This window comes from Leucopleurus acutus (genome assembly GCF_964270905.1).
Source record: "Leucopleurus acutus genome assembly, chromosome: 9".
In the NCBI taxonomy this organism is placed as follows: Eukaryota; Metazoa; Chordata; class Mammalia; order Artiodactyla; family Delphinidae; genus Leucopleurus; species Leucopleurus acutus.
In genome coordinates this window covers 16533638-16546806 of record NC_139144.1, presented here as the reverse complement: position 1 = coordinate 16546806, position 13169 = coordinate 16533638, and the positions used below count along the sequence as shown (strand labels likewise).

The 13169-nt window shown below is 39.9% G+C and overlaps 1 protein-coding gene across 2 annotated transcripts in view; it reads left to right on the top strand.

The window, feature by feature from the left end:
• The window catches only part of RALA (RAS like proto-oncogene A), a 75712-nt gene that overhangs the window by 44042 nt on the left and 18501 nt on the right, over window positions 1-13169 (top strand). Inside the window, exons 2-3 of one of the 2 annotated variants that reach the window (XM_082846648.1) lie at window positions 808-882; window positions 11769-11921. In XM_082846648.1, coding sequence (XP_082702774.1) covers window positions 11808-11921 — 114 coding nt within the window. In that variant the 5' untranslated portion in view covers window positions 808-882; window positions 11769-11807. Of the gene's footprint in view, window positions 1-793; window positions 883-11768; window positions 11922-13169 lie in introns of those variants that run through there. The other variant, XM_082846649.1, reaches the window with a different exon arrangement.

The following is a 13169-nucleotide window of genomic DNA, read 5'->3' as shown; positions in this document are numbered from 1 at the left end:
GTTGGATCATTCAGGCATGGGTTTTTTTTCCATTTTTATTTATTTTATTTATTTATTTTTGGCTGTGTTGGGTCTTCGTTGCGGTGTGCGGGCTTTTCGTTGCAGTGGCTTCTCTTGTTGCAGAGCACGGGGTCTAGGCACGTGGGCTCAGTAGTTGTGGCTCATGGGCTCTAGAGCACAGGCTCAGTAGTTGTGGCGCATGGACTTAGTTGCTCCGTGGCATGTGGGATCTTCCCAGACCAGGGCTCGAACCCGTGTCCCCTGCACTGGCAGGCGGATTCTTAACCACTGCGCCACCAAGGAAGCCCCAGGCATGGTTAATTCAATTATTTTTTTCTGGTTCTCCTTCTTAAATCAGGAGAGTTTTCACAGGCAATATCAGATTTATAAATATATCAATAAGAGAAACTCAAAATAACAGTATTTATACACCTAATTTATAGCTTGGATGCAGTAGACTCTAAAGCAGGTATAAATTACATAAGTCATACTTTTTAGTAGTTCTGTTAAATTCAGGCTTGAATATTACTTCTTCATCCAATTTTGCAGCTGGTATGTTCAGTAAATAACACGTATTGAATTTTCAAATAGGTAAAAGACTCACATGGTTCAAAATTCAAAAGATTATTGTTATGTGTCTTGCCATGGTTAGCATAGGAATACAGAAGCAAAATGTATATTCTTTATAATTATTATTAATATTTTTCTACATAATCTTATTTTAAAAGCACATTTAGGGGTTCAAAGAAAAATGTTAAAATAGCTATAAATAGTAGTTTAGCAGTCTTTTTATCTTCCACCTTTCAGGTTCCGCCCTGTTGCTTATTTCTCAACACTGCTGAAATCAAGTCATAGTGTGGTAGCAGAACCTCTGTGACTGGGGTAAGAAAACGGCTTACACTTAGGCTGTACTTAGATTCTTCCTTTAAAATATTTTGATCCATTAAAAAAATCGGTGTAGATTTCCATCATTTCCTTGCACCAGCTCTTTTCACCACCACCCCTCCTAAAAATGCTGCTTGTTCCTCTTCCTTTCCTAACCTGTATCCACTCAAGCCAGGAAGTTGGGTACTTTGGCTTGAATTGTCCCTTCAACCCCTCATATCTAATCTGTCCCCAGATTTGGTTGATGCTTTTTTCTTAATGTCTCAAATCCATCCCCATCTTCTCCCTAGTCACCATTGCCCTGTAGCCTGCAGCTGCTCTTCCTGCCTTCTGAGTCATAATCTCTCACTTAAAAAATCCTGGTAATTCTCTTTGCTCTAAGAATAAAAAAAATCTCAATTGCTGGCATGTAAACGCCTGTTTCTGGCCCTTTTTACTTCTTACACCTTCATCTCTCACCAACACCCCCAGGTTCACCTGGTCTGTTAAAATGCTTTGTCTTTCAAGTCTCAGTTTAGTCATGACTTCCTCCTGAGTTCTAGAAATGTTTTGCTAGTTTTAACTGGTGAGGGCTTTACTTTTGTGCTGCTGGTAATATCAATAATTTTGCACTGACTGGGGACTGCATATACGCTGCATATAAAGGTAGGGCCTTCTAAAAAGATGCCTGAATGTTTACATTACCCGTACTTACTATGTGTATTTAGACATCTTCCATGTGCTAAATTATTCATCTTAAACTTAGTTTTACAAACAAGCCGAGACCCAAAGAGGTAAAGTAATTTGAGCCTTCCCATGATTTTAAAAGTCTGTGCTTTGATGTCTGACAACATGTCTGGCAAGTCATATAAATAAATTTTATTATGCAGACCAGGTAAATTGTTAAGCCATCTTTAAGCACCTTTCAACTATTGTACCCTTAAAACAGAACATTATTTTCTTTAGCTCAGTCTTAGTTATAATTTTGTGTTGTCCTTATTCAGTGAAGTCTGGGTAATTGGAAAATATTAAGTTATTACATTTTAGAAGTAAAACATTGCCTGACTTTCTGGCTTTGACTGTTGATCCTTTTGAGCTGATTGCATATCTTGAAATAAAGAAGGACCTTCTAAGAGTTCAGGATGTCAGTTACAAGTTATGTTTCACCTGGACTTCCTTCCATTTTCTATTTTTAATAATAACTAAATAGTAAGGTTTTGTTTATAAATATTCAAATTACAGTAGCTTCTTCGTCATTTAAAATTTGTCAAAGATTAGGACCCCAAAAGCATTGAAACATAAAAAAAAATTGATAAATTGCACTTCATCAAAATCAAAAGCTTCTACTCTTCACAAAACTTGTTAAGAAAATGGACAGATAAGCCACAGACTGGGGGAAAATATTTTCAAGGTATGTCTCTGATAAAGGATTTGATTCCAGGATACCTAAAGAACTCTTAAAACTCACTTTTAAAAACCCAATTTTAAAAAATGGGTAAAAGATTTGAACTCCAAGACACATAGATGGTAAATAACCACGCTAAAAGATGCCCAACATGATTAGTCATTAGGAAAATGCAAGTTAAACCCACAGTGTAATACCACTACACATCCAATAGGCCGCTTAGCATAAAAAGACTGTGGCTGTGACTACCAGGATGTGGAGCGACTGGTAATCTCATTCATTGTGGAAATACAGAAAGGTATAGCCACTTCGAAAGACATTTCAACACACACTTATTGTACAGTTTAGCAGTCTCACCCCTAGGTATTTATCCAAGAGAAATGAAAACATATATATATATATGTATATATATATATATATACACAAAGACCAGTACATGACTCTTTATAGCTTCTTTATTTATAAAATTGTAAAAATGGAAACACCCCAAATAAATGTGAATGGATAAACAAATTATGCTATTTCCAGACAACAGAATACTATTGAACAGTAAAAAAAAAAAAGCACGTGCCACTGATACATGTAACTATATGAATATATCTCAAAAGCCTTAGCTAGGTGAAAAGAAACAGGCACAAAGGCTATGTACAATATGATCCATTTATATAACATTCTGGAAAAGGCAAAACAATAGGAACTGAAATCAGATCAGTGGCTGCCATGGGATGGGGTGATGGGAGGAGATTGACTGCAAAGAGTAAGGGGAAACCTTCGGAGGTGATGGAACTATTCTGTGTCTTGATTGTGGTGGTGTTATATGACTGTATACCTTTATCAAAACTCATTAAAAGGGTGATTTTATTGTATATAAATCAACCTGCTTTTAGAGAAAAAGTTAAAGCCAGTTTTCAACATCAGAAATTATCTTCACAAATTTAAGGGTAAAGAAAACTAGGCAATAGATCAGATGAGTCCAAAGTCAAGTCCTTTGTCTTTTGACTCAGTGGTCAAAAATTTTTTTTATTGTGAAGAGATTTTTATATGTTAGAAATTAATAGTCTTTCTTATTATCAGAGTTTTGTGCCTTTACCAGTATATAACCTTCTTGTCCCAAGAACAGGATCTACCTTCATTTATCTTCATAAAGTCACCCTTTCTGTTACCTAAATATCATTATTGAATTGTCTTCATGAATATCTTACAGTTTGTGTTAATTTTATTCTTAATTATGTATTCTTTGTGAGTCTTGTTGTAAATTGAGTCTTTCCATTATATATTCTAACTGGTTATTTGAAAAGAAATTTATTTTTTATATAATATGTTGATTATATAACCATTATCTTTGAAATCTCTTGTTTATAGTAATTTTTCAGTTGATTCCTTTGGCCTAAGTATGAAATCATTATTGGTATAAGCAGTGGACTTTGAATTTTATCAAATATCATTCCAGATCATGTAATCTATGACTTTTCTCTTCTATTAATATGAAGAATTACATTGACTTCCTAAAATATAAAGACATTCTTGCGTACCTGGTTGAATCCCACCTGGTCACTTTGGTGTATTCTTTTAGTGTGCTGGATTCTAACATTTTTTATTTAGAATTTTTGCACCATATTTACATGATAGGTCAGTCAGTCTGTTTTTCCTGTAGTCTCTCTTTGTTAGGAACTTTGCATCAATGTTAAGCTAGCTCTCAAAAAAGAATTTGGAGGCTTTCTCTATGTTGCAAAACATTAAATAGTATTAATAATACCTGTTCTTTTAAATGGTTGGAAAAATACGCCAGTGATATTATCTGTATCTGTGCCTAGTAATAAACTGAAATAGTCTCAAATCCCTTTCAGAATAGAATTGTGTATCTTGCTTTCTTGGTCAGGTATATTCTGACTCTTCTAAAATTGTTCATTTTATACTAAATTCCTTTATTGAGCAGGTATTCTTCATGCAGATAGGGAGTGTCATTTGAGAGTTGTCCGTATGAACTGTTTTTCATTTTGAAGGATGAGTCACTACTGTGGCCTCTCCCTGCTTGTGCTTAGTAGTGGTTTATAATGCTTTGATAGGAACTGAACTTCAGTGATCATAGCCTTTAATGCGCTATTCAAATTGGAGGGGAGAGGCATGCTCCATTTTATCTCTTTATTAACAAGGAATCTCTCAGTAGGAACTTCTGCCAGCTATTAGTTTTATTAAACTACAGCCTAATAGTAAGTGTCTTTATTATGAAAGTCTAAAAAAGGTAATAATGAACTCTGGAAATATAAAGATCATTGGGTTTATTGTTTTTAGTGGACAGGGAGTGTTTGAGATCTTACTTGGTAGAGTATTCCTTATTAAGTACTGGAGAACTAGATTGATCACTTCTTAGAAATTTTCGTGAAGTTTAAAATAGAGAGCCTAGAGTTTGGGTTGGAGAATTGTGGTCTGAAGCTCCTTGGCCCACTTCCTCCCGTGTGTGGTAGGCCGATTAACGCCCCGACGACAAGATAACCATGTCCTCATGCCCATAACTTTGAATGTTACTTCCTATTGCAAAAGGGACTGTGCAGGTGTGATTAAATTAAGGATTGGGGGATGATTTTCTGGATTATCCTTGTGGGCCTTAAATGTAATCACAAGTCCCCTCATCACAGGTCTCCTTATAAGAGGGAGGCAGAGAGAGGTCTGACTACGGAAGCGGAGACGATAGTGTTGCAGCCAGGGGCCAAGGAAAGCCAGTCCCTAGAAGTGGGACAGGTAGGGAACAGATTCTCCTCTGGAGTGTCCAGAAGGAACCCCCCCTGCTGACATCTTGACTTTAGCCTCTTGAGATTCCTTTTGGACTCTGACAACAGGATGATACATTGTGTGTTGTTTTAAGCCCCTGTAAGTTTATAGTGTTTGTTATAGCGGCAACAGGAAACAATACAGTATGGGTACCTGTTAACTAAACATGTGAGGGCAGGGACCTAGGCCTATGGAATTCAACTCCATATCCCAGTGCCTAGAACTGTGCCTTACATAATAAGGCACAGTATATTTGTTAATGGAGGATGGGAGGGAGAGAGGGAGGAAATATCAGGTAATTCATAACTTAAATCAACATGGTGAGCATGGTGTAGGTGTCTAGCTTCTGGGTGAAGCAGAGAAAAACAGTAAGGTTGAAAACTTGAAGCCCACCCATGACCAAATAGATTTTATAGTATTGTTCTAGGACATCGCTTTTTAAAAATAGAACTCCCATATGATCCACACTAACTCAAAATGATATATGTACCCCCATGTCATTGTAGCATTATTTATAGTGGCCAAGATATGGAGACAACCTAAGTGTCCATCAGCATGTTAATGGTTGAAGAAAATGTGGCATATATGTACAATGGGATATTATTCAGCCATTAAAAAAATGAAATCTTGCCCTTTGTGACATGGATGGACCTTGAGGGCATTATCCTAAGAGAAATAAGTCAGACAGAGAACGATAAATACCATATGATTTCACTTATATGTGCAATCTAAAAACAAAGGAAAGAAAACCAAGCTTATAGATACAGAGGACAGACTGGTGGTTGCCAGGTTGGGGGTGAGGCAGCAAAATGGGTGAAGGGGGTCACACACACTTCCAGCTATAAAATAAGTAAGTCACAGGGATGTAATGTTACCCAAAAGGTGGGGGGGGGGGAGGGGGGAGGAAGGCCATTGTGTAATTAAAAAATATTTGTTTGAACAGCAGAAGATAGAAAATAACTGAGGAACCCTACAAACCAAACAATTTGAAGTTCAAGGATCCCTATCTCATTACTTGAAGGAGGAAAACACAAATGCATACACATACATAGAGAAGTATTTCAATTAAAATTCAGGTTCAGTCCTCCAGTTCCTAGTTTGTATAAGGTGCCAGGAAAGTAGTTAATTGTATTTTTACCAAGTGAGTGCAGGAAATAAACAGGGTAATGTTATTTATTTTATGACTAATTTTAATTTTAAAAACAAGTTATATGTTCACATTATACAAAAATCAAACTGCTGGTTAGCAAAAAGCCATCATCCCGCTTCTGTCCACCAGTGACTTAGTTTCCATCCTCACAGGCAACCCTGTGTTACCATTTTTTATATCGTTTCCAGTATATAAACAAATAAACCTCTAAATCCCCTTTTTCTCATCTTTTTATGCAGTTCATAACATACAAGTTATATTGCTCTATAGTTTACTTTTTTCACTTTAACAATATGTGGTGGCGCAGTGGTTAGGAATCCATCTGCCAATGCAGGGGACACGGGTTCGAGCCCTGGTCTGGGAAGATCCCACATGCCACGGAGCAACTAAGCCCGTGCACCACAACTACTGAGCCTGTGCTCTAGAGCCCGTGAGCCACAACTGCTGAGCCCGCGTGCCACAACTACTGAAGCCCGCGTGCCTAGAGCCCATGCTCTGCAGCAAGAGAAGCCACCACAATGAGAAGCTCTTGCACCTCAACGAAGAGTAGCCCCCACTCACCACAAGTAGAGAAAGCCCGCATGCAGCAACGAAGACCCAGTGCAGCCAATTAATTAATTAATTTTAAAAAACAATATGTTTTAGCTCCCTCCATATCAGTGGGTAAAGAACATCTTTTTTTTATGGTCGCTAATTAGTCCATGTTTCCAATTTACACTTCCACTGCAGTGAAGGAATGTGCCTGTTTGTCTACCAGGGAGGGACAAGCTTTTTCTGTAGAGGGTGGAAAGAAAACATTATTTAGACTTGTGGGCCATGTACGTTCTCTGTTGCATCTTATTCTTGGTTTTATTTTGTTTTGTTTTGTTTACAACCCTTCAAAAACACAAAACCGTTCCTAGCCACAGGCCATACAAAAAGCAGGCCAAGGGGGCTATAGTTTACTGGTCCTCTGGATAAAACAATTGAGATCCAATCTAATATTATTTGTATTGCTCTTATCAGCAAGGTTGAGCATATTAGAGCCCTTTGTATTTCCTTTTCTGTGACTATTTGTATTTTTTGCCCATTTTCTTTCTTTTCTTTTTTTTTTTTTTGCGGTATGCGGGCCTCTCACTGTTGTGGCCTCTCCCGTTGCGGAGCACAGGCTCCGGACGCGCAGGCTCAGCAGCCATGGCTCACGGGCCCAGCCGCTCCGTGGCATGTGGGATCTTCCCGGACCGGGGCACGAACCCGTGTCCCCTGCATCGGCAGGCGGACTCTCAACCACTGCGCCACCAGGGAAGCCCTGCCCATTTTCTTAGAGTTGTTGATTTTATTTATAGTAACTTTTCATATAGGGAAATTACCTCTTCTCTTGGAAATGAATCACAAATATTTTCCTCAGTTTTATCTTTTTATTTTGCTTATAGAAGATTTTGCCATGTAGAAATTGTTTTGAGTAGTAAAATTTATCAGTTATTTTATGCCTTGAGTTTTAGATAGTACTTTATGCCTTTCCCATTCTAAGATTATAAAACAAAAATTCTGTGGTTTTTTTTTTTTTCTGGTGCTTTTGTGATTTCATTTTATCATTTAAATCTTTGATCCACTTTCAAAGATTTATATAAATTTATTTTATAAATTTACAATTTGTATTGGTGTGAGGAGAATGGGTCCAACTTAATTTTTTCCCAGATAGCTCACCAGTTGTCCCAGAACCATTTACTGAATTATCCTCTATGCTTCCCTCCCCGACCCTCCATTTGAAATGCCACGTTTATTACACACTAAACTATAGTATGTGTTTGGATCTATTTCTGTATATCCTGTTCCATTGATCTATCTAGACAGGCGTGCTTTTGAATTCCAACTCCTCACTAAACTGCTGTGTGAATCATATTTCATGGAGGAAATTATAGATGCAGTTAAATAAAGAAATAGCCAGATCTGTCTGCAGCCTGCACCTGTACCTTGTGCTTTGCTTTACCTCACCTCCTATTACAAAGAAAGAGCTGTCCCTGCTCCTGTGTGCCCTGGGTCTCTTCTTCCCTGGTCTACTCCTAGAGGCACCTTCTCTTCTTCATCATTAATTTCTGCCTCTTTTAGATGATTATCATATAAACATCCCTTAAGAATAATTAAAAAGCGACCCAAACAAAAACCCGTGTCCATCTATGGCCCCATTTCTCCATTCGTCTTCAGAGTCAAGTCCATTTCTACACCTTCTGTTTTCTCCTCAACCCACCCCATTCAGGCTATGGTTCCTGCCTCGTTGGTGAGGTGACTCTTCCCAAGGTCACTGGCAGCCTCCATCTGCCAATCCTAGTCATGGACTATGGGATGGACTCCTTTGCTTTCAGCTCTTGCACCTCTACCATTCATTCTACACACACTGGCCATGGTAATCTTTTCAAAAACATAAATGAAATTATGTCACAGTCCTGCTTACACACTCTCCAGAGGCTTCCCATTACAATGATAATAAAACTCGAACACCTTTCCACAGCCTTCAAGGCTTTTTATGATTTGGCCTCTCCTGCTTCTCAGTCTCACCTCCTGTTAACGCTCCCTGATACTCGTAGCCTCCATCCACTCTGGCCTTCCTCTGGCCCCTAGAACGTGGCAAACCGTCTCCCATCTTAGGCCTCTGCACTTGCTCTTCCCTGCGTCTAGAACGTTCTTCCCTCAGAGCTGGCTGGTTCCTTTATAAAATTCAGGTCTCAGCTCAAATGCTGCCTCTTCAAAGGAGTCGCCCGTGACCATCTGGTTGAAGTAGCCCCTCCCCCCTCTTTATCCCGGTGCCCCTTAGTTTCTTCATTGTGCTTAGCACTAATGGAATTTTCTTATTTACATGTATGTTGTCTTAAGTTCCAACATCTAGACTAGGAATTGGGACCTAAGTTATGGAAAGCCAAGTTTTTGCAATGGGGCAGAGGAGTGAGTGTCTCCTTGGCGGGAGCTTCTTTTCCTGGATAGCCTCTTGAAAGTATGGGATGTGCAACTAATAGTTACTGAAGAAAGTCTGCACTTTGGAAAAATGTCTTTGGGAATCTCTGCCTTTTCTAAGTCACAGACTATATTGTAAATTGTTCTGGAAGGGAAAGTGTTTTAACCCAGTTGGTGTAACTGCTAAATGTTTTACTTTAAAAACGCACACATTGAACTCTTAGAGTATTAACACCCTGAGCTCCTGTGGTATTAACTGTTTTAAAAATATAACAGTAGGGCTTCCCTGGTGGCACAGTGGTTGAGAGTCCGCCTGCCGATGCAGGGGACACGGGTTCGTGCCCCGGTCCGGGAGGATCCCACATGCCACGGAGCGGCTGGGCCCGTGAGCCATGGCCACTGGGCCTGCGCGTCCGGAGCCTGTGCTCCACAACGGGAGAGGCCACAACAGTGAGAGGCCCGCGTACTGCAGAAAAGAAAAGAAAAGAAAAAAAAAATATATGTGTATATATATATATATATATATATATATATATATATGTATGTATGTATATATATAACAGTAGTTGGGTAGCCGTGAAGTGATTACAGCTGCCAACAAGTAAGGGTCATAATGGTGAGAAAGAAGTCATTTCCTGCCTTACTTAGGGACGCCAGCAACAGCATGCTCCATAAACGCGTAGATGAGGTATCTTTTCGACTTTTAGTTACTTATCTGAAGTACACTGTTACCTTTCCTCAGCAGTGGTAATCATCAGAATCCAATGATCATCTCCTTGGTATCCAGGAAAAAGAGGGGCTCAATCCTTGTTTATTGAATTACATTGAACATCTAGCCTCCAAGTGTGGATTCTTTACCATATGCTGCACAGTTTAAGCTGCCTCTACCACAGTGTTTGACATAATGCAAGAATAACAGGATCAAAAGTCACATATATGGTGTGATCTCAGTTATGCTCCATGCAGACTGAAGCTGTCTCAAACAAAGTATAATGTATTCGTGTTGTTAAATGGATAGCAAGATTATGGGATTTTTTTTTTCTTACGACTTTTCTGTATTGGGCAAATAGGCTTATGGGCATGACTTCTGGGGCGGCCTGAGCAGTGCCCAGCTCTTGGGTGCCCTGCATAGCCAGGGTGTGGTGCACAAGCCCACAGCAGACTGTCCTTGCCTAATAAGCTTGTGGTGGAACCTCTAGTAGCAATAGCTGCTTTATACCAGTACACTCTAAAGCACTCCCAAGGTTAAGTCAGACTCGAACATTTATTTGTTCATTCCACACACACGTACTGAATGGCTGATTTTTGCCAAGACATATTAGTTACATTAAGCATGAAGTAAACCAATAGATACGGCGCCTGTACTCAAGTTGCTTCTGGTATATTAGGAAGAAGACCCATATTAAACAACTAACACTCTCAGGCAATTCCGACTTGTGATAATGGTTCTGAAAGAAAAGTATCATGTACTATGTGAGCACAGGGCAGGGGAGAGCCTAATTTAGGTTGAGTGTTTCAGGTAAGGCTGAAACCCCAACACTGAGAGGAGTTAGCCAAATTAAGAATATGCCAAACGGAGGAAACTGCATGGGAAAGGCCAAGAGGCAGAGAAGAGCGTATGAAAAGTCGAAGGAGACCAGTGTGGGCTGATGCGGCCAGGCTGGGAGAGATGGCCTGAGATACAGAAGTAGGCAGGGCGGGGGTGTTCTGTAAGTTGCAGCTTGAGAAAGGTGTGCTGTGACTGAGACAGGTCAGAGATGCTGAGAAGGAAGGTGCAGCCCCCTTGAGCCTCTAAAAACAAGTCTCCTCTCCTGGGCCTCCACACAGACGCAGTGTTTGCTGTGACCTCCCGCCTCTTTTTCTAAGGCCTGGTACCATGGCCAAAGGTAACCGGGTGCCATTAGTGTGCATCACCACTACAACCTCTGGGGGAACCTGGTCTTTCCACGCTGAGCACATAAATGTAGTAAACGAAAGTGAGGGCACACTAGATTCAGGTGTTTAAGTTAGATTAGCCATCCACCCCAAAATATACAGATGTTCCAGTACTACGATACTTGGGAGTTGGGGTATACGGTATTCAGTTCTGTTTATATTTCTAAGACCAGCAAGTAGTTGGGATGGGTTTTTCCTTCCTTCCTTCCGTCCTTCCTTTCCTTCTTCCCTCCGTCTTCTTTTCTCTTCTCTTCCTCTCCCCCCCACTTTCCTTCTTTCTTTCTTTCTTTCTTTCATCAGTTGTTTCTTACTGAAATGAGAAGAAACATCTCTTTAATTATTGCCAATAGAGGTTAATATGAAAACAAAGTGATCGTTCACCCTGCTTTGTAATCTGTGTGACCATATTTTAATACAACTAATACTCCATTATTGTCAGCATGTGATTGCACTGGGAAATTTTCACTTTCGGTCAGCAAGCTCATTACTGAAAACTACTATAAGAGAAATGCCCTGAGTCATATACTTGTTTATTGCCACGGTGTTCTCTGGTAAGTGGTTCTTCCCCCAAATAAGCATACTTCATTTGCCATCTGTTTAAAATCACCGCAAAATGAAAACTAATACCGTGACGCCTAAGGACATCATCTCTCTTTCCTACACTGGAATTCTGCAGAAGAATGTATTGAGCATTACTCGTTCTTTCATTCTTTTCAGATTCTTCTTAATCCTTTGGTGAAAACTCAGTGACACAACATGGCTGCAAATAAGCCGAAGGGTCAGAATTCTTTGGCCTTACACAAAGTCATCATGGTAGGCAGTGGTGGTGTGGGCAAGTCTGCTCTGACCCTGCAGTTCATGTACGATGAGGTAAGTGCTGATTTTATCATGGATATCAAAGTTGGGGCTTTCAGAGAATATTTCTCTAGCTTCGTTTTGGTGCTGTTTTGGATGGATTCCTTGAATTCTTGAAAGCTACTGATCATTTTTTTCCTGTTCAGAGTCAACATTTGTATACAACTTGATTTAACAAGTCAAGAACCCAAGGTCCTTAAAATTCTTATGCTTTTAAAAAACAAAACAGGGACTTCCCTGGTGGCGCAGTGGTTAAGAATCTGCCTGCCAGTGCAGGGGACGCAGGTTCGAGCCCTGATCCAGGAAGATCCCACATGCCACGGAGCAGCTGGGCCTGCGCGCCACAAGTACTGAGCCTGCGCTCTAGAGCCCGTGAGCCACAACTGCTGAGCCCACGTGCCACAAGTACTGAAGCCCGCACACCCAGAGCCCGTGCTCTGCAACAAGAGAAGCCACCGCAGTGAGAAGCCTGCGCATCACAATGAAGAGTAGCCCTCGCTCGCCGCAACTAGAGAAAGTCCGCGTGCAGCAGCAAAGACCCAATGCAGCCAAAAATTAATTAATTTTTTTAAAAAACCCTGGAAACAGTACCTATTTTTGAGCAATCTAACTGGCTTTTTTATTTTTAGTGTTTTTAATGGTGAGTCCCACCTTGAATTAATAGAACTGGTGGATATAGTACCTAATTGAAACTTGACGTTAATATACATAAGTTGTCCTTTAATAACTTCAGTGAAAAAGTCAGTTATTGTGTACTGGCATGGCACCACACTCAACACTAAGCAGGAAAAGGCTTTGTCCCTAAAATAAAATTACTAGACAGGTTACAGATTTCTGTGCATGTATTTGTATCAGACTTTATTGTCCCAGAGGTAAGGTCTCAGCCTATATACAGCAACACATTCTTTCCCTAGAGGACTATTAATAAGGCTAAATGATTTAAGAGTTGGTAATCAAATTTAGGCATTGATCCTCAATTCTTCTTCCTCCCAAATAGAAGCAAAGATTTATGGTTACTCTTTCTTAATCCTCAAAAAAATCCTGTGTGGTAGGCAGTGGTTTCCCCATCTTACAGATGAGGAAACAGAACCTCAGAGAGGTTTCCCAACCTGCCCAAGAAGAGTGATCTCTGATGAGTAACTAAGTATTAAACCTAGTCTTCTAAGAAAAAGATCCTGTGGACTTTTACCACCTAAGGTCTCTTTTCATTGCCTGCTCATCAGCATTTCTTTCACACACACAGAACTCTTAAATCCATCAGTT